The 24554-nt window shown below is 43.7% G+C and overlaps 1 protein-coding gene and 1 non-coding gene across 4 annotated transcripts; both read left to right on the top strand.

Moving 5' to 3' along the window:
- Positions 1-1451: 1451 nt before the first annotated feature.
- Positions 1452-24162, top strand: frmd6 (FERM domain containing 6). Of its 3 annotated transcripts, none has more exons than XM_061696605.1 (14): positions 1452-1698; positions 12308-12548; positions 12869-12959; positions 14366-14445; positions 15758-15834; positions 15909-16095; positions 16866-17021; positions 17865-17930; positions 18039-18107; positions 20190-20364; positions 20518-20829; positions 21112-21243; positions 21340-21431; positions 22028-24162. In XM_061696605.1, exons 2-14 carry the CDS (start codon positions 12450-12452, stop codon positions 22307-22309), a joined length of 1818 nt encoding a protein of 605 aa, XP_061552589.1. In that variant the 5' UTR covers positions 1452-1698; positions 12308-12449; the 3' UTR covers positions 22310-24162. The 3 variants fall into 3 exon arrangements, with proteins under 3 accessions (XP_061552589.1, XP_061552592.1, XP_061552590.1); XM_061696608.1 differs by lacking the exon at positions 1452-1698 and adding an exon at positions 6623-6720; XM_061696606.1 differs by lacking the exon at positions 1452-1698 and adding an exon at positions 6860-6981.
- trnal-uaa (transfer RNA leucine (anticodon UAA)) lies at positions 14499-14581 on the top strand. Its single transcript has one exon. It is a non-coding gene; the product is annotated as a tRNA-Leu (tRNA).
- Positions 24163-24554: the final 392 nt, after the last annotated feature.

Below are 24554 nucleotides of genomic sequence, written 5' to 3'. Positions count from 1 at the left end.
AGATGACTTCGGCGGTTCGTTTGTCTCGGGCAAATGACGACAATATTCATTGCGACTGCATAAATTGCATTCAATATTAAAGTCATAAGAAAAATGCAACAGCATTTAAAAGAAAATACTAAAATAACAAACACGTGACTAAATGAAATAAGCCAATTTCAAGAATACAAATAACAAAAAATATTCAAATAAACAAATATAAAATGCAACATCAGTTAATAAATACAAATATGAAAAGTAATAATAATAATAATAGTGAACAATTCTTCAAAAAAGGCTTCAAACTGTTTATTGCCACTCCCAGTTGAATTTTACTGTCAAACCAAACACCAAACAAAGAGAATTACACCTTGTGTATTTAAAACAAACACAGCTTCGTCTTAGCAAAGTTTGCCTCGCTTAATGCTAACAAACTGTTATCATTATAGATATTTGAACACAAACTATACTTAAATGCAGAGTTAATGTTCAAACCGTGGATAATGTTACATTTGATTACAATAAGAGTAAATATAATTTTTAGCAACACTTAACTACGTTACTCTATTTTAATGTTGGTCATTATGGTGGTACTTGAATCATTTTTTAAGGTAGTATTTGTTGTAAAAATGTTAAGAACCACTGCTCTAAATTGTCCATAGGTGTAAATGCTTGTTTGTCTATATGTGCCCTGTGATTGACTAGCGACCAGTTTAGTGTGTCCCACGTCTCCCGCTCCAACGTCAACAGGGATTGGCTCGAGCACAATCACAACCTAAATGACGACAAACTGTAAAGACAAAAAAAAAAAAAAAAAAAAAAAAAAAAAACAGATGGATTGTTTGGGGGAACTCCCTTTAATTGTCCACTTTAGCAGGTAAAATTCATACTCTGTAGGGTTTAAGTCTGGCGATGGACTTGGCACCACTAGTTGTTTGGCAGCGTGTTTTGAGTCCCGGTTTACGAGTTATGCCCCTATGGTGGCAGTGAGTGATCCATAAAATGGATGGATGGATCGTTTAAAGTGAGTTTTACACCATTGCGGCTTCATTCTGAAGTAGACTTGGTGATTTATGACAAACATTAGGACATTGAAGTATTTTCCACGCTTAAAAATAAGCTGCCCGACTTTGGATCACATTTTCTAGCCTTGCTTTTAATATAGTTTTATATTTACATGTTCCCTCCCGCTGGCTCGCCTTCCGCAGCCAGTGTGACACTTCCACTCTTCAAATCCAGCCACGAAAGGAATGAGAGGCAGCCGTGGACGATACCAACTTCCAGTACAAATAGGGGGGAGTTTCAAATGGTCACCACGACGTTTCGCGATGCTAGACGGCAACAACCCGTAATAACACGAAGTATAATATAAATACTGTTTTAAACATGAACGCAACCAAAAATGTGAGCTTCCCGGGATGTGTTGTTGATTTGACGTCGTTCTCTTTCTCTGGTCGTCCCCTTCCGAACGCCCCTACTTTCCGAGATCATGTAAACCCAAGAAGAGAAGCTCGAGTTCGGGCAGAATGTGGCGCGAGTCGACCACCTAACGTCTCCTCCGTCGAACCAAGTTTTTTTTAATTTTTCTTAACATTTTTTTACTCGGCATCACGGATATCTTTTTTTCCCCCCACCTTCTTTTCAACCCTCACCACTAACAACGCCGCGTCTGGATTAACCTAACTTCAAGGAAATACGTCGTTTTCTCTTCGGGAAAAGGTGAGTTTTGTGGTTTCAAAAAACAACAACAACAACAAAAAAAACAACTTAATCCGAGCTACAGCTAGCTCTGAATGTGACGTCACTGTTTCAAACACGTAAAAAATTTCCACATTTTCATTTAATAGCTGGTTTTATATTGACAAGTGGGCTGTTTGAACCCGTTGTAGAACCGTGCCTGGGCACGTAAATCGATGATGCTGCTGCCAGCGTTAATGCACAGGGAATGTTGCCACGGAATTTAAATTAGCAACTTTCTACTTTTATTTTTATTTTTTGGGGGGCGGGGACTATTTGAGAAATATAATCGTTGATTATATGTAATGATGAAAGAATGGAAACGTGTTTTTTCAAAGCGCTCCCTTGAGAGAAATGCACATTCTTTGGAGCAGTGCTAATTTCCTCCCCTGTTGTTGTGTAATTACTATGACACACACGAGCGCACACACATTCATTCAGGTGATATAAACGGACCCAATGGTGTGTATGCAGCTTTACAGGTGCCACATTAAAGGCACATTAAACGTTTTTAAGCGAAAGTGGCCACTTGGTTTGTCCATTTCACTACAAACTCATGTCACTTACTCATGCTTCGTTTTGGTGAAGTTGGGGTAAAAGAAAGTGTGTGTGCGTGTAAAATATAAGAGTGGAAATGAGTGTGTAATGTTTGAAAAATTATTGATAAATTAGGCATTTCTGAGTTTTGAACCCCTTTCACACCCTTGTGTCGCTGCTATATTAAACATCACAAGATTAAAAAAAAAAAAAAAAATTCAATGGTCCATTCGACCTGTAACATAACTGTTAAGGTTACACTTGATTTATTTTGTTTCTATGAACTATTACAAATTTTCATGGGTCAATGTGACCTGCTGCATAACCATTAAATTTTTTTTCGGGGGCGACATTTTAATTTTCTTCACTTTGTGCATATTGAAACATCCCAGAAGAGTTTTACAATTTTCAACTTTAAAAGGGGTCAATTTGGCCCGCAACGTCACAGGAGTGGCTGTACCCAATTTATATTGAACCCCCTTTACAGAAAACATCCCCCTACACTCCTTGGGAATACAGTCATAGTGTGACAAGTCAGAATGAAGTCATGAAAGGTTTGGTTTTAATAAACCTGTCCTGTTCTGTATCTTACCAGTATGTATAACCTTAACAATTGCATTACATAGAAATTGCACAGGACGGGTTAGGACAGGATAGGACAGGACGGGAGCAATGAGCTAGGCAGGGCTCCCGGCGTGTGGTGGCGGGAGTAAAATCGACATGTTGTAAGTTCACATGTTGCATAATAACTGTTGGATATTGCGCTTTTTATTCCCAAATGTTGTTAAAAAAAAGTGCACATTAGTGCGTTTTTTTTTGTTTGTTTCATGTGCCTGGACAGGATGAATGCAGTGAAGTAGGAAACAAGGAGGAAATGTGTGGACAAGGATGGTCACTGTGTGTTTTGATGACTCATTGAGATGAAGGGTTAGAATGCGGGACGGTAAAAGCACAAGTCCTCCTCACGTTGCTCGGAACGATTTGATTGACATCCGCGTTTTAGTGGATGTCGGCGCTGTTGTTTGCTCTGCATTCGCTGGGGACTCGCTCGCTCCTTAAGCTCGCTCCTTAAAGTCAACACCGCAAAATCCCGTTGCCTCGGGTGGGGGGGTGGGGGGTGAGGTGAGGGTGGGGGGTGACTTTGGCAGATGCAGAAAGTCCGCCGTGGAAGGAAGAATGAGTCTTCCGCCTGGTAGAGTGGACTCACGTTATGCATTCTTCATGTACAATGGTACCTTGTCTTACAAGTTTCATTCGCTCCGTGACCACGCTCGCAACTGAATTAATTTGTGTATGAAATCAGTTTTCCTTATTGAAATTAATTTAAATAACATTCATTAATCCATTCTAGTCCCCCCCAAAACAACACTTTTTTGTTGTTGTTATTTTTAGTGAAGAAAAAAAGCACTGCATCATTAGAATTTTTCTGTATTGTGACCCGTGGAATAAAAGTTTGGACAGAAGAAGCTAAACAAATTTTTGTGGATTAAATCATGTGAATTTCTCAAACAATGCAAAAACATTAACTGTTTTTATGGAGTGGAATTACTATACATACTGTAGTATTCATGTGTTGGATGTGTGCCTTTAAGGGGCGTACCCTAAAGACTGATGATGGGAGCTGGAGTGGGGTTGGGCCGTCGGTGACTCTCCTTGCCCTAATTGCTCCATTTTTTTTTTTCACTTCACTCAAGTGAGTGCTGGTTTTTCCCCGCTTATTCAAGAATAATTTTTTTTTGGGGGGGGGTTTAAATAAAAGTTAAATTTTTTTCAATGCAATTATAATGGGTTTCAATGATCTGTGGATTTTTGCTATTCGCGGTCCGGCCCAGTTCCTATCCTCCACGAATAGCGGGGATCCACTAGAATTAATTAATGAAGTTAAAAGCGAGGCGTGACGATAAATGACTTTCAGTTGTCATATGCACAGCCATTTAGACACCATCCCTTTGAATTTGGCAATGTTTTTTGATGGTAAAGTAATGAAACATTTTGTGCATCATGATTTGATGCATTCATTGTGTGGCTCCTGCTGGTGTGTGTGCCTCAGCCACCAGGGGGCACTATCATACATGCATACGTTAAACACGAAGACTACTGTTGTAGTTATAGTAGTTGTTTTTCGCAGAGGATGAAAACATATGCCTGTGAGTATTGTTTAATTGACTGTCTAAGTGTGTTTATGAACATGGAAAGTCCATACAAGGTCAGAGCCCAGATTTGAACCCACGTCTGAACTGCAAGGCGGATGTGCTCACCAGTATTCCACTGTGCCGTCCCCTCAAAATGACAGTCTGTCAGAATGCTGAGTCTGGGTGGAATGGCCACACCTGAGTACAACACACCGAGAATTTAGAAAATCAGATTATGGGTTGCGGAGAAATGTAATTGTTTCTGTCGGAACAAATTGCCTCTTTGGGGGAATGTTTTTGTGTGACGAGTTGATTTTAAATATATCCACCAGTGAGCTCGTACGGGTCGAAATTCCAAGGGGTTCTCTGAGGCGGCGCGTCAAAATTCACATAACGTTTCAAATGGCCTCACTTGCCCTAAAAACTCGATTTAGCGCAAATGGAACATTATTCATGGAAAGAACAATGTGGGTAGTAGAATAGGTCATGTACTTTAGTAATCAATTGTTTTTTTCCCCTAAATTTATTTGTTATGGAGGGTTTTAGATTCATTTGAAGTGCTCATTCAATTTTTTTCAGAACATTCCGCACAGATGGTTGCCACTTGTCAGTTGTCACGTTGCTACGTGTAGAGTTAGAGTATGTTGGTTAAACATACAATGTGTAATTGTCTTTGGTTTTACAGCGGGTACGGAACCTTTTCAGACCCCCTTACATTTTTCACTCTTTGTTATATTGCAGCCATTTGTTAAAATCATTTAAGTTAATTGTTTTCCTCATTGATGTACACACAGCACCCCATATTGACAGAAAAAAACGGAATTGTTGACATGTTTGCTGATTTATTTATTTATTTTTATATGAAAATGGAAAAACTGAAATATCACACAGCCATTAGTATTCAAACTCTTTGCTGTGACACTCATATTTAACACGGGTGCTGTCCATTTCTTCTGATCATCCTTAAGATGGTTATACACCTTCATTGGAGTCCAGCTCTGTTTGATTAGGAAAGCCACAGACCTGTCTATATAAGACCTTACAGCTCACAGTGCATGTCAGAGCAAATGAGAATCATGAGGTCAAAGGAACTGCCTGAAGAGCTCAGAAACAGAATTGTGGCAAGGCACAGATCTGGTCAGCTCTCCACCAGTCGGGGCTTTATGGCAGAATAGCTCGACGGAAGGCTCTCCTTAGTGCAAGACACACGAAAGCCCGTGCGGAGTTTGCTAAAAAACACCTGAAGGACTCCAAGATGGTGAGAAATACGATTCTCTGGTCTGATGAGACCAAGATAAAAATAGTTTGCCCTAAGTCTAAGTGGCATGTGTGGAGAAAACCAGGCACTGCTCATCACCTGTCCAATACAGTCCCAACAGTGGAGCATGGTGGTGGCAGCATCTTGCTGTCAAGACAAAATCGGCCAAGCGACGGCGAGAATTTCAGAAAAAATAGACGGGTCACTCGTAAGTTGAGCTACCACTGTAGTTGTGTAGAAAGACCGTTATTTGAACCATATAACTACACCAGTGACAAGGAATGGTCTACTTTTTACCCCCCTAAAACTGCATGCGATAGTAGCTTCTTGGTCTACAGTTAGAACTGAAAAACGCCTGTGACTAAACGAATAATTATCTGGGTGAACACTGTTTCTGAAACCTACTTGCCGCCCCAGGCTCAGTTCTTCCTGTATTTGTCTCTTCTTCCTTGGATTGTGTTTTTTTGCTCCGGTCGGTTCCTTTGAAGGAAGCGGACCGTTTGGTAATCGTAAGACCTTTATTCCCTGTGTCTTGATCGCACGCTGCTTTTCATTACGGTTTTTCCTTCCTTTGAGGTCAGCCTTCTGCCGGGATGACTGGCTGATAGATTCATTAGCTGGCTGGCTACCAGGTGGATGCATGCAGCTAGATGCTGTTACACATTCCGCCCAGCTTTTAAGAATTCCAAATCTTGCAGTTCGGCGCAAACTTTTGCCGGGAACCGAGACCTCTTCCAGGTATGAAAACGCCACACGGGAACCGGCATCAAACTGTCAGAAGGCAAGCGGGGATCAAAACAAGCAGGGTTTGGGCTCTGCTCTAATTGCAGCTCACGTCTTAAACCGCTCTTTAAAGGCTGTCGCGCTCTATTTCGAGCACACGTAATGGCCGGGTTGACGTCTCTGTGGCGTGTTGCGAAATTACTCACGCGCGGTTCAGGCTCGAGCGCTGGGCGGGGAGCTGGGTCTGCTCTAACATGTCCACTTGTACTGCTTTGCAATTTGTATATGTGTGTGTGTTGTTTACATGCTCGCTTCTATCCAAACCACATGGAGAGCAGCCACTCACCAATGAAGGTATGCTCCTTTTGTTTATTCGTGAAAAGACTTGGAACAAACTACAGTATTACTAGAGGGCAGCGTTTTGTTTTTTTTTAGCTTCCCTTGACTCACTTTAGCTATTGTTAGCCCCGAGCGTTGATTACGTAGCGATCCGTACAAAGTGTTCACAGATCAAGGTTGGACGGGTCATAGGACTATGGCTATGACTGTTAGGATAACAGTGTTGCCGTGACAACTTCCACTCCCTGGTGACACACGGAGGAACCATCTTGGAAAGTAAGCTACATACCTACTTTACATACTTACGTTTTTCAATGCGGCACTGATATTCGTGTGATGCCATTTCGTTTGAAATACTGCCAAAAAGTATATCGCTAGCTGTGACATCCTCTCGCCAGAGGCTGAGCTGCGCTGTGTTTGTTTACGGCATACACGTGTGGCTAGAGCGTGAAGAACTTACATTTCCTGTTCCTTTTGCGTGGGAACTCTGTGTGCCTTTGAACTGAAACCGAATGTTTCGTACTCACAAAAAATCCAAATACATATAACGTCGTTCCCTCAAAGCTAACGATGTCACCAAAGCATCACATTGATATGTTCCGGTAAAATTGGCGTGATTGTAGGATTAGTAGCCAATTTAACTTCCCGATATTGACCTGCACCTGACTCAGTTCAGTGACAATACACAGTCGTGGCCAAAAATACTGTCTAAAAAGACACATACGCTTTTTTTCCCCTGACTGCCTGACATGAAATCAGACTAAACTTCTCCTGTTAAAGGTCAATTAGGATGTTGCAACTATGCGTTCGTTGATCTTCAGATCGGAAAATCGGTCTTCTTCCATTGCGAGATTAGGCTTAAAGACTAAAACACACCGGTATTTACAGGCAAGCGGCTACACATCCGTCCCTAAGTATCTTTTGACAGGCACCTCTGCTAACCCATACATTAGCACAATACACATTGGAGTGTTTACACCATGACATCCCAAAAAGACATCAAGTGTGGCCCGCTTAACAGGCTTCTTCCTGTTTATATCCCGACTCTCAGCCTACCGGCTAGCGGATTGTAAGAGGAGGGAAGAAGGAGCCGGTCTAGGAATCACCGTCAAGGCTAATGCCGCCGCGTGACCGCTGTGATTTAGAGCCAGTCGTCAAGCTCAGCTGAATAAACAGCTCTCCTGGCCGCGGGAAAAAGGTCACGACCTTTCAAAGAGAGCCTTTTAAACATCTCCACGAGGGCAAGCTATAGCGCCGTCTGTGGACCGTATATAGCCCTTCCTCGTTGGGTAATTCAAATGCCATTTTCGGCACCACAGGACAGGTTCCATTCAGAACGGGCCTCGCCATGGTCCACCAAAGAATTTGAGTGCACACACTTAGCGTCATATCGAGAGGCTGTCTTCGGAAAATAGATGCATGATCGCTGCCCACATTGCGGCAGAGGTTGAAGGGGTGGGGGGAGTCAGACCATACGCTGCACACGCCGTCAAATTGGTCTGCATGGCTGTTGTCCCAGAGGGAAGCCTCTTCTAAAGATGATGCACAAGAAACTTTACTAAAGACAAGGAACACATTACTACAACTGAGGAGTGGTTGTCCCATCTGTGGTCTGACGAGACCAAGATCAACGTTTTTGGGGTTCAGACGATGTCAAGCGTGTTTAGCGGCAACCAAGTGAGGAGAACAAAGATGAAAGCAACAATTATATGCTTGTGAAGTTGAGGCAGCTCCATGTTTTCGTGTAAGTGGGACAGCGACCTCCGTGTTAGACCTTGTATACTTCATTCCGCTCTGTTTTCCCTGTACAATGCCTTCTTGGTGAAGCAGCATGTGGCTAATCACCCAAGGTTATATCTGAACGCCCTGTTCTGAGTTACTGCAAGCAATTGTATTTTTGTAATCACACGCCGTTGTTTTAGTACAAGAGATACAGCAGCTGCCAAGCTATTCTGTAGACCTCGTAACCTTCATTCCGGGGATTTACTTTGTACAATCTGTCCTCCTCTTTGGTGAAGCAGCATGTGGCTCATTGGCCAAGGTTATTTTTGAACAGTTGGTTCCAACTGAAGAATTTGATGATGTTTGTGACGACGAGGTGGCAGTACACTCTTCGTCAATTGAGTATGTGACTGAATGCGGTTTAGTCTTGTTTAGCATGAGTTTGACCGTTTATTATGTAGTTATTTGGACAGTTGTGGGACGCTAACGAGGAATGCAGTTTGTGGGTGCTACATTCCGAATCAATGGTCGCCATTGTCGGAATGAGAAGCAGATGTGAGCAAGGAATTCTCCTGACTGCAGCACTTTTCCTTTTTTTTTTTTTTTTTTTTTCCAGCCCTCGCGTTTGAACGCCACCTCTGTCTCTCTTCGCTCTGTTTTTATTCACCATTGACGCTTCCTCTACCTGCAGTGTGGTGACAGCTTCCTCTGGGGATCTGCTTCCCTTTTCTTTCTTTTTTTTTTTTTATAATCTCCAAAGGCGAGGAAGTTTTCCTTTTGACTCGCATTTCTGTGCAGCAGCCGGGCTCAGCCACTCTTCCTGTGTCAGAAACCAAGAAAGAGACCTGCATAGTTTGAGAGAGAGGCCCTCTCTCTCGCACTCTGAAGCCCTTTTGTGGGATTTGATGACAGGCTCCGACGCTGAGAGGTTTGCCACGTTGACAGAATCTCTGTTTACGGGGCTGAAAAGCCCGCAGGAAGCTCAGTTGGCCGTTCTTTGTGTTATGACCTCGCATCGGTGTTGCATCACACTTTCGCGCGGCGTTAATGTGATTATCCGCCACTCTCCCTCGCTCGCCCTAATTGGTTGGAGAATTTTCGTGTCCTTCTGTGGTCTTGTGTGCAAATATCTAAACGCATTAGAAGATGACTTTACCGGGTTACGGCTGACTCACCTCGAACTGCACACCAACATGGCCGCCTGCCGCTATCCTGAGCGTTCAACTCACTTTTTAGGGCCACACAATAAGAGCAATTCTCAGAGATTTGTGATCGACCAACAGTAGACCTCACTACTGTTGGTCGATCTTCTTTTCAATTTTCTTCCCCAAATGACTGGAACACTGCAACAAATTAGAATACTCACCTCATTCATCCCGCTATCATTGTTTAAAAAGTTAGTGATGACTACTGTACATGACCATACAAACCTATATTGTGCAGTTTCTGGTCTCAAATGTCAATATATTTGCTTTGTTTTACTCTGCTGTCTGCCGCCAGGTTGGCATTGCAAATGAGTATATGTTCTCAATTGCCCTACATGTATGAAGAAAAGGTCTAATGAATAATTGAAAAAAAAATTAGAATCATAATTGTGCACAGCTACTGTAGTATACAGGAATGGTCACAACTCGATCAAAAGACAACTGAACAGAGGCACCGAGTGGGAATCCATCCCACGTCAGCTGGACAAAAGTCACTTTCAAATAGTGCCCGCTGATAATAGTCTCTTTATTCAGAAAGAATGATTCAACATTGTGTTGGTAGAACTATGACGTTTGAACACCCCCAAAATACCAAAGTGGGAGGTCAACCAAAAAAAAAAAAAAAAAAAAAAGTCAAACAATCACTACACTATGTGACATCATATGATATGTCAGCAAGTCCCATGAGACTTCAGCTGCACAAGTTTATGTAGCATTTTTTTCCAGGATTGATTTTTTATTTTTTTGGTGTGACGCTAACAATTTGAGTTACACGTGAGCCACCGGGAACTAAACACTCACAAAGTGCAACCAGACCCTTAAAAATCCCCTATGAAGCACCTCTTGTCTCCTAAAAAGTGTCTACAAAGCACAACCGAGCCCCTAAAAGCCGCCTTGATGTGCTTCCTAGTTCCCACAAAGAGAGTGCATCTCCGCCCCCCCCCCCCCCCCCCCCCCCCCACTCCCTACCGTTGACAACTTTGCAGCGAAACAATCGCTGCCCCCAAATTGCCACAGAGTCACAATGTCACTCTGCAGACACCGTTCGGTTACCTCTCCATTAGGCATCTTCAAAGATGAAGTAGTTTTACTTTATTTGAGTCATATGACACAGTGTGAATGTCCCTTTACACTTGTATGACAGTGATGTTACTTTAATTTGATGAAAAAAGGTTTGATAAATGCAAAAAAAGGTTTGATGAATGCAACATTTTGAGCCCGGAACAAATTAATTCATTTTACTTTGTAATTGGGGGAAAAAGCGGGTGTATCAAACCAAAGTGTAGCATGTTGTATTGTACCCTTTTAATAGACACAGATGTAGAACCTTCTGGCGCTTCTAATGTTGGTTATTAGAAGTAGCTCGCTTCTCATTAAACCCGTACCAGCAACTGCTGTGAAGTAGCATCTCACATACGTTCGTACTCACACAATCGTGTGTGTGTGTGTGTGTGTGTGTGTGTGTGTGTGTGTGTGTGTGTATTCGTGCATGCGCACAGAGCAAGGCAAGCATTTCCCCTCTTCCATTTTATTTGACGCATGCAGAAAGGAAGGCATTTCCCATTTACTTCTGAGAACGTTCAAATTTCTTTGAAAGACCTAATAAAGTACAAATTACTATGCGGATAATTCTTACATTTTTGAGCATGGGGACCGGCAAATTTGGCAGCGGCGTATTATATATATACGAGATAGAAAAGAAAATCCAGCTGTGAGAAGGTGATTTTAGGTGTGAGGATAAATATAAAACGTATCATACTCGAGAAATTACAGTACTGTATTTCTCAACACATCTTACCGTAGGAATGTGGTCCTCATTTAAATAGGTGTGTTTGATTTGTCAGCTGTTTTCTTTACAAAAGGCTAATTGTTTCTTCTTCTTCCGCCGTAATTTGATCCCACGCCAACTTCCTGATCTGTTATTAATGACAAGGCGGAAGGAAGCCTTGGAGGTGAATGACCTCTAGCGAGAACTGTTGATGCCCTGATTCTGCTGCGACCTTCTTTTGTCCTGCCTGAAGATTTTCACACCGCTCTGAGAGCTTTTCTACATCTCACGCTGTCTGTCATTGTGTTTCCATAGTGATCCCCACCAATCAATCGCACCAGTTACCATAAAAGGCCCCCACGAAGCGCAACCGAGCACCTACAAATCCCCCAGAAAACACACCCAATCCCCTAAAAAGGCCTCACAAAGGGCAACCGACCCCTAAAATGCCCCCATTAGGTGTAAGCCATCCCTGAAAAAGCCCCCCACAAAGCCCACCTGAGCACCTTAAATGTCCGCCGATCACAATAAAAAAAGCACTTGCGACACACCTGATTGAAATGCCCCCACCAAGCACACCCAAACCCCTGGAAAAGCCCCCACAAAGTGCACCCAATCCTCTATAAAAGCCACCATGAAGTGCAACCAAGCCCCCACAAAGCACACCCAATCCCCTAAATATGCCTAACCAAGTGCAAACAAGCACCTAAAAAATCACCACAAAGGGCAGCCCATCTCCTCTCCGGAAGAGGTGTTGATGCGTCCCGATTGTTTTCTGACCTCCTTTTGTTTTGTCCTGTCTGTGATTTTTATTTATTTATTTATTTATTTATTTTTATTTTTTTAATAATACACCCCTCGGAAAGCTTTTTAACATCTCACACTGTCTATCTTTGTGTCTCCACAGTGGTCGCGGGCACCCGGGTGATCTCCATGCTTCTCTTCCCGGCGAGTGCCGAAGCGCGGCTGCAGTCGGCGCATCGGCGGCGGTGGTAGGGGGGGCCGGCGGTGGTGGGCGGGGGTGGGGGTGCGGGGGGCGGCACACGAAAATGAACAAAGTGAACTTCCACAACAACAAAGCCATGCAGGACCGCCGCTGCGTCTGTGTCTTTCTGCCCAACGACGACACGCTCAACGTCATAGTTAATGTGAGTCTAATGTGCATGCTCTATGTGCGGTTTTCAAATTTTTTATGCCAGCTACTGCCAAAATAGGTTTTATTCCTAAAAGGTATGCATAATATTGTAAGCCACTGTAGCATTATGCACAGTTTGAACAATAACACTGCACCTACATATGGGAAACATGAAAAACACTACTTTGAATTTTATAGGAGCATGGTCACAGAACAAATCAAACTCATATCTCAAGGCACTATTATATTGATTGATCCCCCAGCCCTAAATGTACCTAGTATATGAATGTACAGGTATTTAGTATAATGTCTACATGATCATCTCCTCCTCAGGTGAAGACCCTGTGCCAGGAGCTGTTGGTCCAGGTGTGTGACCTCCTGAGGTTGAAGGACTGTCACCTGTTTGGACTCAGTGTTATTCAAAGTGAGTCCGTCGCTTGGTGTCAGAAACTGTCTGCAGTGTATCTCTTTTCTTGACTCACTGGAGGCTTTGAAGGGGGTGGTTACGCCGTGCCCATTGCGGCCACAGACGCATTAAAAACATTTGTAGCCTGCCATTTCTTCTTCTTGGCTGGGAAAAGCGCAGTGGGCCCTAAACGTAGCATGTCTCACCTAGCTGTCATGGAGGTCTCCGCAAATCCGGGCCTCCTCGTCCTGACTGGCTCCATTGTGCGGCCGGTAAGGGTCGTACGAGTCACTGCGTGTATGCGTGTGCAGAAAACGACACATGACGCTGGCGGGCAGCTGCAGAGGGAGAGAACATGTTGCAAAAAGTTCTGTTTTCAGACAGCTGGCCTCCAGATGAGCCAATGACGCGCCGGCCGGTTCGCTGGCTCGGAGCCTGCGGGTCTGATTGTGGGACATTCCTCAAGTGTTTGTCTGAACAGCGTGAAATCCCCAAGGCAAACAGCGGCCACCCAGCCGCTTCGTGACACCCGCTCTCCCCCCACCCCACCCCGAGCCCACCTGTGGTCTCAGCTGGGGTCGCCACACCAGTCATCTTTTTAACACTGTGTTTCTGTCTGTCCAAAACGAACAGTGATTAACTAGCGCAACAGGCACTTGTTTTTTTCTTTTTTTTTTTTTTACATTTAATACAGAGTGATTGTGGAATTTCTGCAATGGTAAAATAATTTCTTGGGGAGAGTCTTTCATTGTCTTTATTTCATTACTGAGGCAAAAAAATAATATATCAGTTTGTGACTACCATCGTTGCTGTCCAATAAACAAAATGCACGTACTGTATCTCGATATTTTTTTTCTTTTTTATCCAAAACATTTTATTGTAGTTTGTCAGGTAATAATGAATACAACTTACAACACAGGCTGTTGCATGTTTTTCACAGGATAGTAACAATATGCAAATTTGGTGATTCACCTGTGGGATATTTGTGTGAATGACATTACCACTATCTAAGAAAAAAGCTTAAACAAAAACATCTATCTCTAAAATTTGGAGTTTCTTTCCATCAGAAATACTCCCCAAAATAGCAGTTTTTTGGTTAAATGTTTTTGTTTTTTTTAAACAATAGCAACATTATTTTTTTTAAAAACGACAGCAATATGGTTTTGATCATTGGGTTATTAGGCAGTTATGATTGAGACCCCATGAATTCTGCCTAGTAACAAGTGACCACCTTATACATAAATTGTTCATGCAGTGTGCAATTCTGCTAGCAGGATCAAATAAGAATTAAGCTGTGACGTTTGTGTAATAATCAATCGGATTATTTCTTTCCTTCTGTTTTTTTGTTTTGTTTGTTAAACCGGGAAGAAGAAAAAACACCCAGAAGAAGCTCGTGAATTGACAATGTGCTTTTCTTCCTGCAGATAATGAACACATTTACATGGAGCTGGATCAGAAACTGTCCAAGTACTGTCCCAAAGAATGGAAAAGAGAAGCCAGCAAGGTAGGCAGCGGGACTCTTTCACTGTATTCACACGACTCCTGAGTCAGCAAGGCACCAGGATGGCCGAGTGGTTAAGGCGTTGGCCTTAAGAGCCAATGGACAATAGTCCTCGTGGGTTCAAACCCCGCTCCTGGTATTGTTCGGCTACTTTGAGCACCCAACCTGAATTATGTGACATCTGTTATGTAGGCGTTTGTAACATTTTTTAAATACACTGTGTGAAGGTTTTTGGTGTACAGTCCCTTGTCTCTGCTGCGTCGCCTCTGAAAATCTACGAGTAACTGATGCCCCCCCCCCCCCCCCCCCCCCCCCCACACACACAAAGGGTTATCAATACCTATAGATGCCACATGATGGTAGCAAAAAAAAATCTAATGGTTTTGAATTAGACATGACTTTGACCTGAGCACAAAACCAGAATTGGTGTTTTTTTTTTTGTGTGTGGGAGAATATTGAAGGATAGCTCCCCCAAAAATCTGTGACTAGGTGAATATCAAACTGCAAACATGAGGAGGAACACTTTAATTTAACAAAATGTTACTGTTGCACTTGTCTGCATTGTTCATTTCCTAAAAAGACAAACTGGATTTTGCACTCCCCAGAAAAGAAAACATTTCAAATGTTTTAGTTTTTATCTTTATATTTTTTATTTCATTTTGGGGAGAATTTACTGCTGGTGTTTGCAGTTTCTTTTTATGTTACGTTTAGTGTTTTTGATCCCTTACTACAGTGATACCCTTACTGAAGTGTGGTGAGTGGTACATGGGCTCCCTCTAGTGTTACGCAACAGAATCACCTAATTAAATGTGTCGACTGTTACAGTGGTTTAAAAATATTTTTTTTTTGTAACTCAGTACAGTAATATTTCTTAAATACAGTTCAGTTGTATTTAACTTGTAACACCTGTGGTTGTTGTTTCATGTGTCCTATAAATAAAGTTGAGTTAAATTGAGAGTTGAGTTTTAACTACAATACATTTTCAGTACAGTAAAGTACAGTTTATTTTCCGATATTTGAGTGCAGTGTTAATGTTCCATTGGCTTAGAGTAACATGAAATATATTTTGGGGGAATAAAACATGTGCCTTGTTTTTAAGAAACACTTTGACTTACTATGATATATTTCAATGTTGGGTTATTGTGGTGTTACACAAAGAGCTCAGTATTTGTTTTGTGGTGGTATTTGGTGTAAAAGGTTTAAGAAACACTACCTTACTGTACTCACTGGAGGCGCTCCAGCACAGAGCTGGTAGTGTGTTGTTGAATGTGACATTCTTCCTTTTGGAGAGAATAAACATCAGTGTTTTCTGCAGGGAATCGACCAGTTTGGCCCTCCGATGATCATCCACTTCAGAGCTCAGTATTACGTGGAGAACGGACGCTTGATCAGGCAAGTCTGGCCTTATCCTCTCATCGCGATAGCCAACTAGCCCGCTAACATGCTATGCTTTATTGTGTTTTTAGCGACCGTGCCGCCAGGTACTACTACTACTGGCACCTGAGGAAACAGGTGCTGCTCTCGCAGTGCATCCAGCGGGAGGAAGCCTACTTCCTGCTGGCAGCCTTTGCCCTGCAGGCCGACCTGGGCAACTTCAAACGGAACAAGCACTTTGGCAAATACTTTGAACCCGAAGCCTACTTCCCCCCCTGGGTGAGTGTGCCGGACCGGTACCGTGTGTTACCAGCCAAAACCCAACTGCCCCCCCCCACACACACACACACACATCTGGCCTCTGAAGAAAGTTTCTGAGACGGGAATCATGCACACAAAACAACAAAATGTTTTTAGAATCGATACTCCTACCGATTAGCCCATTGATTAATGGAGTAACTGGATAAAAACTGATTTTGCATCATTAAACAACAATGTGAATGTGATGGATGGATAGAGGTATTACAGTCTTGCACTTGTAAAGTTAAATATGTTCTGGACTGATGGGCGATGCCACATTGCCTCGCTGTTTTTTTCGACACCATCTATGTGTGGAATTATGATTGAGCAATTCAAGGCTTTGCCCGTTCATCGCTGCGTATGGCTTAAATATTTCTTTGATCATATGCAGCCTTCATCCACCCTTCTCATTCATAATGCTGTGCCACCACATTGAATCAAAGTGATAAAAAAATAAAAAATGGGGAACTGAGTTTTATTTTTGTCATCGGAAGTGGCACATTTTTGTGTGTGTGTTTTCTGGGGTCATGAAACCCCACCCATCTGATTGGTCCACACTTCCTGCAATCTGCCTCCTTATCACAACTCACAACAGGAAATGACAAACAAAAGCAAACCTCGACCCGCGAGTTACCAGAAGCCACATGCAAAACCTCCTGTTTATCTCTCTCGCTCTCTTCCCCCCCTTTCACCATCCTCACATTGGACAAATAAATACACGTGACGTTTCCACTCGTCGTATCGGTCAGGTGATAGCCAAGCGCGGCCGCGACTACATCCTGAGACATATCCCCAACATGCACAAGGACCAGTTTGCCCTCACGGCCTCCGAGGCGCATCTCAAGTACATCAGGGAGTGCGCGCAGCTCGACGACGTCACCGTCCATTACTACAGACTCTACAAGGTGAGCCACCATCACACAGGACTCTGAAATTTGGTAGGGATGTAGTAAATGAGTAAACCCACAAAGAAGTGTCAAGAAGCCATGCCCGAAAGGACACGGGAAGTCTGTCATTTTGGTTTGAAGCGACCATTTTGACTCGGTGGTGCACTCGATGAAGGCGGTCCCCGAAGCCAATGTAAAATGAAATTTGGTAGCCGTGTGCATACGATTAGACGTGCAAGAAAGCCTCAAGAAGCCATGTCCCTGAAAAAAAAAAAAGCTGAGGAAGTCTGCCATTTTGTTTTGAAGCAGTCATTTTGGCCCAGTAATGCAACCTTAATTTTTTGTTTTGAATTCTGCCCCTAAAGCCAGTTTCAGTTGGCACCGTGACATTTAGTAGTCATGTATATCCCCATTAGATGTAGAAACAAGTCCCAAGAAGCAATGCCCAGAAACACCCAGCAAGCCTGCTATTTTAGTTTGAGGTGGCCATTTTTGCATGGTAGCCCCCTGTAGAATTTTGCAACAACAACAAGGTAGCACTCCAATACCTGTATAACTTAGCATCACGCAATTTGGTAGGCATGTCTATCACGAGTAGATCCTCAAAATCTTTTAAGAAGCCGTGCCCGAAAAGACACTGGCAGTCTGAAATTTTGTTTTAAAATGGCCGTTTTGTTTTTGTCGTTGCCCATTTTCAGAGGTCCTCAAAGACTTCTGCGATACATTTTTTCCATTTGCTACCGAATTACAACTATGTGAACTAAACAGGTGGATGGTGCTAACCTGAGATAGACGGCAGCTTTAATCGTGAATAAATTGTCTGTTTTTGACATCCTTTGACACGACGTACCTTCGATTCAGGACAAGAAGGAAGTGGAGGCTTCTCTCACTTTGGGGCTGACTTTACGTGGGATTCAAATATTCCAGGTGCAATCATTCATCTGGGTGGGATTTACTGCCCTCTGCATGTAGTATCATTTTAATCCTAAAGCAAAGCAGTCAGCATCCCCACTAATCTTTGCTCCTGGTTTGCAGAACATCGGCTCCGTGAGGCAGCTTTTGTACGACTTCCCTTGGACCAATGTGGGGAAGCTCGTCTTCGTGGTGAGTCACATGCGCCATCGCATCATCCTAAGCCTCTCCTGGCGAGGCTTCGGTTCTCTTTCATGCTTGTTATGCCTCAGCCCTGTGAGGCCTCCGGAACGAATCTGGGATTTGGGAAGACTTTTCCTGCCCACACACAAACTAGACCTACATACAAAATACGACGCTATGTGGACTAGACTGTAAGTATCGAGAGACACTTCTTAATCAATAACTCCGTTTAGTTGGTCACCTCCTACTTTGTGGGAACAGTTTGACGTAGGAGGACATTTTCTGTGACCAGTGCACAAAGCAAGGCCCATAAAGGAATGGTTGAATGGGTTTGGTGTGGAAGAACATCAAGTCCATCGAACACTTGCACTTACTTAGCACACAGAAAATTCAATTCAGTGAATTAGTTTCCTCCAAAACTCAAGCTAACTCTGCCCGTAACCCAAACTCCGGACTCGATCAGCAGCATTCCCCAAAATAAACGTCGGCGTTCACGCTGTTTTGTTTGCAGTTTTGCATATGACCTAGTTGCGTGGCGCCGACGAGACGCTCGGCTTCTGCATTTCCTCCTCCTTCTCTCCCGAATAACAGCCGTGGCGCCGCGGCCGCACCCGCGCTTTCAGCCCGTCATCGCGGCGACCGCTGGGCGGAGGGACGCGCGGGTCAATAAACACCAGATGTTGCGTTGGTTTGAGGGGGCGCTTGAGCAGGCTGATGCAAGAAGACAAAACAAAAGTCTTGTTTATGCTTCCTCGTTATCGTCCTCGTGGATGTGGAATGAGGTCATCGTCCTGACCCTCTGGCGATGATGCCCGTTGTGACGCCGACTGATTTGAGCTCAACACTGTGGTACCTTAACGTAGTGTTTAAGCAACCTTTATTGAGCCAAGGCACATATTTTTGCATTAAGACTGTCCAACATCAAGTCCAACGTCAAACTCAAAAAAGTTGCTCCGCCAAACTGCGCTCTAGTGTGGCGTGCTGACAGTTGGACAGCATTATGACCGTTCCACGTCCAAATTGTGTCACTTTACGGCATATTAGTTTCTGAAAAATGTGGTCAAAGTCTCAATTCTACCAGCTTGAAGGCATTTGATGTATCACGGAAGATCCAAATCAAAAGTCCTTGGTTCAATAGTTCATCACGTCTTATAACAAGTCCATGTGTCAAATTTTAATCACATGTACTGTATGACATCCTTTGCATTTTTTTTTTTTTTTGGCTGGGCCTCCAAATTATGAGTTTTAAGGCCTTCTAGGTTCCACAGAAAGTCCAAATCAAAGTCCTTGGTTCACAGAAAGTTGGTCAACTAAACAGAGGTATCGTGAAACACCTTGACGTCACACAATATGGCAGTTCCACGTCCAAAACGTGTACATTTTGGTCTAACTTAAAATTCGACTAGTCTCAAGGCCTTAGGGCAGTGGTTGTCAAACGTTTTACACCAAGTACCGCCTAAAAAAAATAAAAAATACTTGGAATACTCAAATACCCTCCAAGTACCAACATTCAAATGCAATTGCAGAGGCAGCCTAAAAAGTATTTTTACTATTATTGTAATCCACTGTAACATTATGCCCATTAGCACTGCGCTTAAATAAAGGAAAATAATTAACTGGCTTAGGGAATCAAATTAAAGTCCATTGTTAACAAAAAGGTTGATCAACCACGCGCAGACATCACACATTATGACAAATCCATGTCCCATTTTAAAAAAATTTTTTTTTATGGTATTCAGGGCATATTTTTCCTGATATTTTGTATAAACGGATCCAAGAGATCCAAATCAAAGTCTGTTGTTCACAAAAAGTTACCAAACTCTAATTTCATGCTACTTTGATCACATAATAGCGCAAAGTCACAGCAGTCTTCCGGTTTTAAAAGCCAAAGAAAACCTCTCAGAAGATTTTATTGAAAACAAGCGAGGACAGCTGCTCGTCAGCTGAGCTTCTGCCAAAAGTCGCCTGTTTGTTCCACATGCTCAGCCAACGTGTCTTTAAAAAAATTGGGGGAGAAACGATAACAGCTCCGATTGGATCTCTTGCTTTCGCATTCCTGTTTGTTGTTAACCGGGCACTTCTTCTTCTCAGGGAAAGAAGTTCGAGATCCTCCCCGACGGGCTGCCCTCGGCCCGGAAGCTCATCTACTACACCGGGTGCCCCGTGCGCTCCCGCCACCTCCTGCAGCTGCTCAGCAACAGCCACCGACTCTACATGAACCTGCAGCCCGTCCTCAAGCAGGTCCGCCGGCTGGAGGAGCACGAAGGTCAGTCTAATAATCCAGCCATCCGTTTTCTATAGGCATCAATATGAATCCATTCATTGGAGTTTATTTGTTATTTGTATATGCGGGGTTCACGGTAATAAATTAGCCGCTGCAAGTTGCGTAATATATACGTGTTGACGTATTTGCTTCTAGAGAAAAAACAGTACCGCGAGTCTTACATCAGCGACGCTCTGGACCTGGACATGGACCACCTGGACAAGCGCTCGCGGGCCAGCGGCAGCAGCGCCGGCAGCGTCTCCCGCCACAAACGTCTGTCCCGCCACTCCACCGCCAGCCACGGAAGCTCGCACACGTCGGGCATCGAGGCGGACAGCTTCCGCGCGCCCCACCCGGCCCCCCACGGCCCCCTGAGGACCTGCGGCTCGTCCACCACCAGCCACGGCAGCTCGCACACGTCGGGAGTGGAGAGCGGCGGCGGCAAAGAGCGCGTCCTGGATGACGACGGTATGGTCATGGGGATTGCTACTGGGAAATACACCAAAACTTGAACAGTTTCAAACCAAATGACTATAAATCCCAATCCCCCAGTTACATATATTCAACTTAAGACAACTGTAAAAACCCCAAAGTTCCGCAGGTTAAGACAAGACCGTCGTGAAAAAAAAAGTTGTGCAGGTTAAAAAATGAGTTTATCAGGTTAAAGGAAATGACCATTCATCCCTCCAAAATTGTGCTGGTTAAAACAAGATTACTGTTATAAATGAAGACTACCGTAAATCCTGGCAGAGATCGAGATGCTGGTAGACGACCCCAAAGACTACGAGGAGCTGAGCGAGACGGCCCTGGACCAGGAGCTGTGCATCCACATTACTGAGGACATGTTGACCATGTCTCCCGATCACAACAACGGATTCTCCGGTAAAAACTCCTATTCGCTTGTTCCTCATCTTTTTTGAGGTGCAATCTTAACGCTTATTTAGGAGAGCTTAAAAGTTTCAAATGTGGCGTCGGCAGGTCTCATCGTGAAAGACGTCAGCTCGTCCACGTCCAGCTCCTCAGAGACGGTTGTCAAGATGAGAGGACAAAGCATCGAGTCCCTCCCGCAGGTAGGGTTAGGTTTAAGATTAAGGTAATAAACATTTTTGCGAGTAACGTCCCTTTGTAGAGAGCAAAGACCTCGGCCGAGGCGGAAAACTGATATGTTGCGCCACACTGTTCCATTCCAGTCTTGAGACTGTAAGAAACTCTTCAGACTCTAATGGTGCGTTCACACTGGACGCGAACGATTTGCTCAACGTGGTTACATGTAACGTCAATAAAAAAAGGTGCAAATAGTTGCGGATTTGTGCCAGGCAATGCAAAAGCTTCTTCGCCAAGTTGGAATTTCCAACTCAAAACGCAAAAATTCTTTTACAAAATATTCAAAACGCAAAAATTCTTTTACAAAATATTACAAATGGTGTTGGTATCTAGCAGGTACTTATGGTACGAATGAAGCCAATTCACATTCGGTGCGTACACGACTCCCGCGCTCTTAACTCGCGCGAGTTTTGCTTCGTGTCCGGTGTGAACGCAGCAGAACTGCGATAGGTGAAAATAAGCAACAACTGCTTGGAAACGGAACAGGGCGGGAGAGGTGAGCGTCGGGTGTTAAACTTCCCACCGACCGAAATCGCTGATCTCCGTGTTTTCCCGCTCGCAGACGTCGACGTGCAGGAAGCCTCCGTCGTCCAGCGACCGCCACAGCCAGTCGCTGGACGACGTGCGCCTGTACCAGAAGGACTGCCTCCAGTGGGCCGAGCTGTGCCAGGACACCGCGCACAGCTACACGTTCGGATGCGCCCAGGAGCTGAGCGACGGGGGCGGCGGCGGCGGCGGAGGAGCCTACCAGGGCCTGGGCGACCAGTGCGCCGGGATCAAGAGAACCAGCAAGTACTTCTCCCTGGACCTCACCAGCGACGATGTGCCCGAGTTTGTGGTGTGAGGAGCTCCTTTTCTTATTTGATTTTTTTTAAATAATCAATACAGAGGAACACTAAAGGGATTGCAAAAGACTCAAATGTCGCGCTAGCAACCAAAGACCTGAAAAGATGGACGCTTTTGACGCCCCTTGACAGGAAGTGCAGCGTGGCAAACACACCACGCCACCTAACGTGCCTTCATCCACGATGCCCAAGACAATCGCCACCGCCATTTTCAGCTTTCTCGCCGCCATTAGAAGCTGACTTGATGGCGTTTAAAGCTTGCGCTACGTCAACTTAAGCTTATTCGGTGTCCTTTTGAGCTTGCAATTTTAAGCGCGCTCGGCACCATTTAAGCGTTCTCTGTGCTGCTCGGAGATTACTCAGTCCAGTTTTAAGCCACCGCAGCACCACTTTAGGCTTACTCTGCACCATTTTAAGGACACTTGGCACAGTTTTAAGATTCCTCTTAACTGTTGAAGCTTACTCTGTGCCATTTTAAGCTTTACTCGGCACGGTTTTGAGATTTTTCGGCATTGTCTAAAGGTTTTTTCTGCACCATTTAAAGCTCGCTCTGTGTCAGTTTAAGGTCATTTGGTGCCGTTCGAACCTCGACGGTGCTATTTTCAGCATTCTCTGCACCGTTTTAAAGCTTGCTCGGCACTGATCTAAATCTACACGGCACCTACTCTGAACCGTTTAAAACTTGCTCAACGCCATTCAAAGCTCACTCTGCACCGTTTATGCTTACTCAGCACCGCTTTAAGCCTACACAGCACCGTTCTGAGCGTATTCAGTGCCGTTTGAAGCTTGCACCGCTCCAGTTTGAGCAGGCTCACTTTAAACTAGACTTTGTTACTTTTTCACATCAATTGCCCTAAAAGGTGTTGTTTTTCATTCAGTATTACAAGCAAGCATACAGAAACGTGACAGTATTACGCACGTATTTGCATTCACAGCTTTAAAGGAGACTTTATGCATTCTTTTTCACCATTTCAAACAGTTCCAGGTGCCTTAATAACATGTCTGTGGCACGCTTTCATCAAAATACCCCAAGGATCACCCATTATAGCATACGTTTCAGTCTCTGAAAAGCAGCCTTTTCCAATGTTTCTACAACATGCATATTAGCCACGCCTCACTCCGCCCTCCTCTACTGCGGGGCCAAGTTCTGGAGGCAAGCATCTACTAACCCATAGAGGCAAGAGAAAAGCGAGAAGAGACAATCCAATAATGGGCTGTATTTTCATTCGCGAAGGCAGGACTTCATCACCAAGCCGCTCAGTTACACGTGACAATTAGTGTAGCTGATCCGTGCCTGTGGCGCATGCAGCGGACATGTCACCAAACACAAATGCGCTGCACATTCGAGTGTGCGCTGTTTAGCATCTGCGCATAATACAACACTGCAGCGCTGTGGTTTGAGGTGGTGGTGATTCCGTGTCGTTCGCTTGTAATTTAGCCAGCTTGTGATGTCACAGTGGGGCAACACTCTGAAAGGCTCACAAAGACACATTCTCAGAAAAAGACAACAAAAAAACTCATTGGGTGTTTAATTTCACACCTGATGGGTGGCATGCCCTCCAGAGATCCAACTATTTGTGTACAAGCATTGAAGAAGTCACTTTGTCCTCTTTGAAACGATGTTGGTGACATGTCGTCGGATTTGTGTACAGAAATTTTTTTTTTATGAATTCTTCAACGTTTTAACGTCTTCCAAGAAGCTTTTAAGGTCCTACTGGGAAAACAAAAACGCAAAGGAACATTTAGACCTTTTAGGAATATTTGCGCTCTGGAGCCCGGAGTCTTTGTAAATCCAAAACCACTCCTTTGTCATTGTACAATAAATATACAAAAAAAAAAAAAAAAAAAAAAACGTGCAGACGGGATAGAAAAGTAGTCAACATGCAGCTTTAATTGTGCTTTTTTTTCTACACTGCAGCATCTGAATAAGTTTTTTTTTTTTAATTAATATCTATATTTCTAACAGGTTGTTTATTTCTACATATTAAGGGATGACAAATGTCCTATTTTAATAGGCAAAGACATTTCTTATATCATGATTAAGGTACACAGCCATAAAAAAAAAAGTCACATTTTTTTAAGAGTCTCTTTTATGTCTCTTACGCTGTCCTTTCTGTGAAAGGTTTTATCTTCCTTCAGGAAAAAAATAAGTATTTTTTTTGTCAACTTGTAGCTAAAAAAAACAAAAACAAAACTAGATTTGTCATTGTTAATATTAAGTCCGGTCTGTCTGCCTTTTTGGTA

The sequence above is a fragment of the Phycodurus eques genome, chromosome 14 (genome assembly GCF_024500275.1).
Source record: "Phycodurus eques isolate BA_2022a chromosome 14, UOR_Pequ_1.1, whole genome shotgun sequence".
Lineage (NCBI taxonomy): Eukaryota > Metazoa > Chordata > Actinopteri > Syngnathiformes > Syngnathidae > Phycodurus > Phycodurus eques.
Note: the sequence above shows the minus strand (reverse complement) of the source record. Positions and strands in the feature narration are given on the sequence as shown.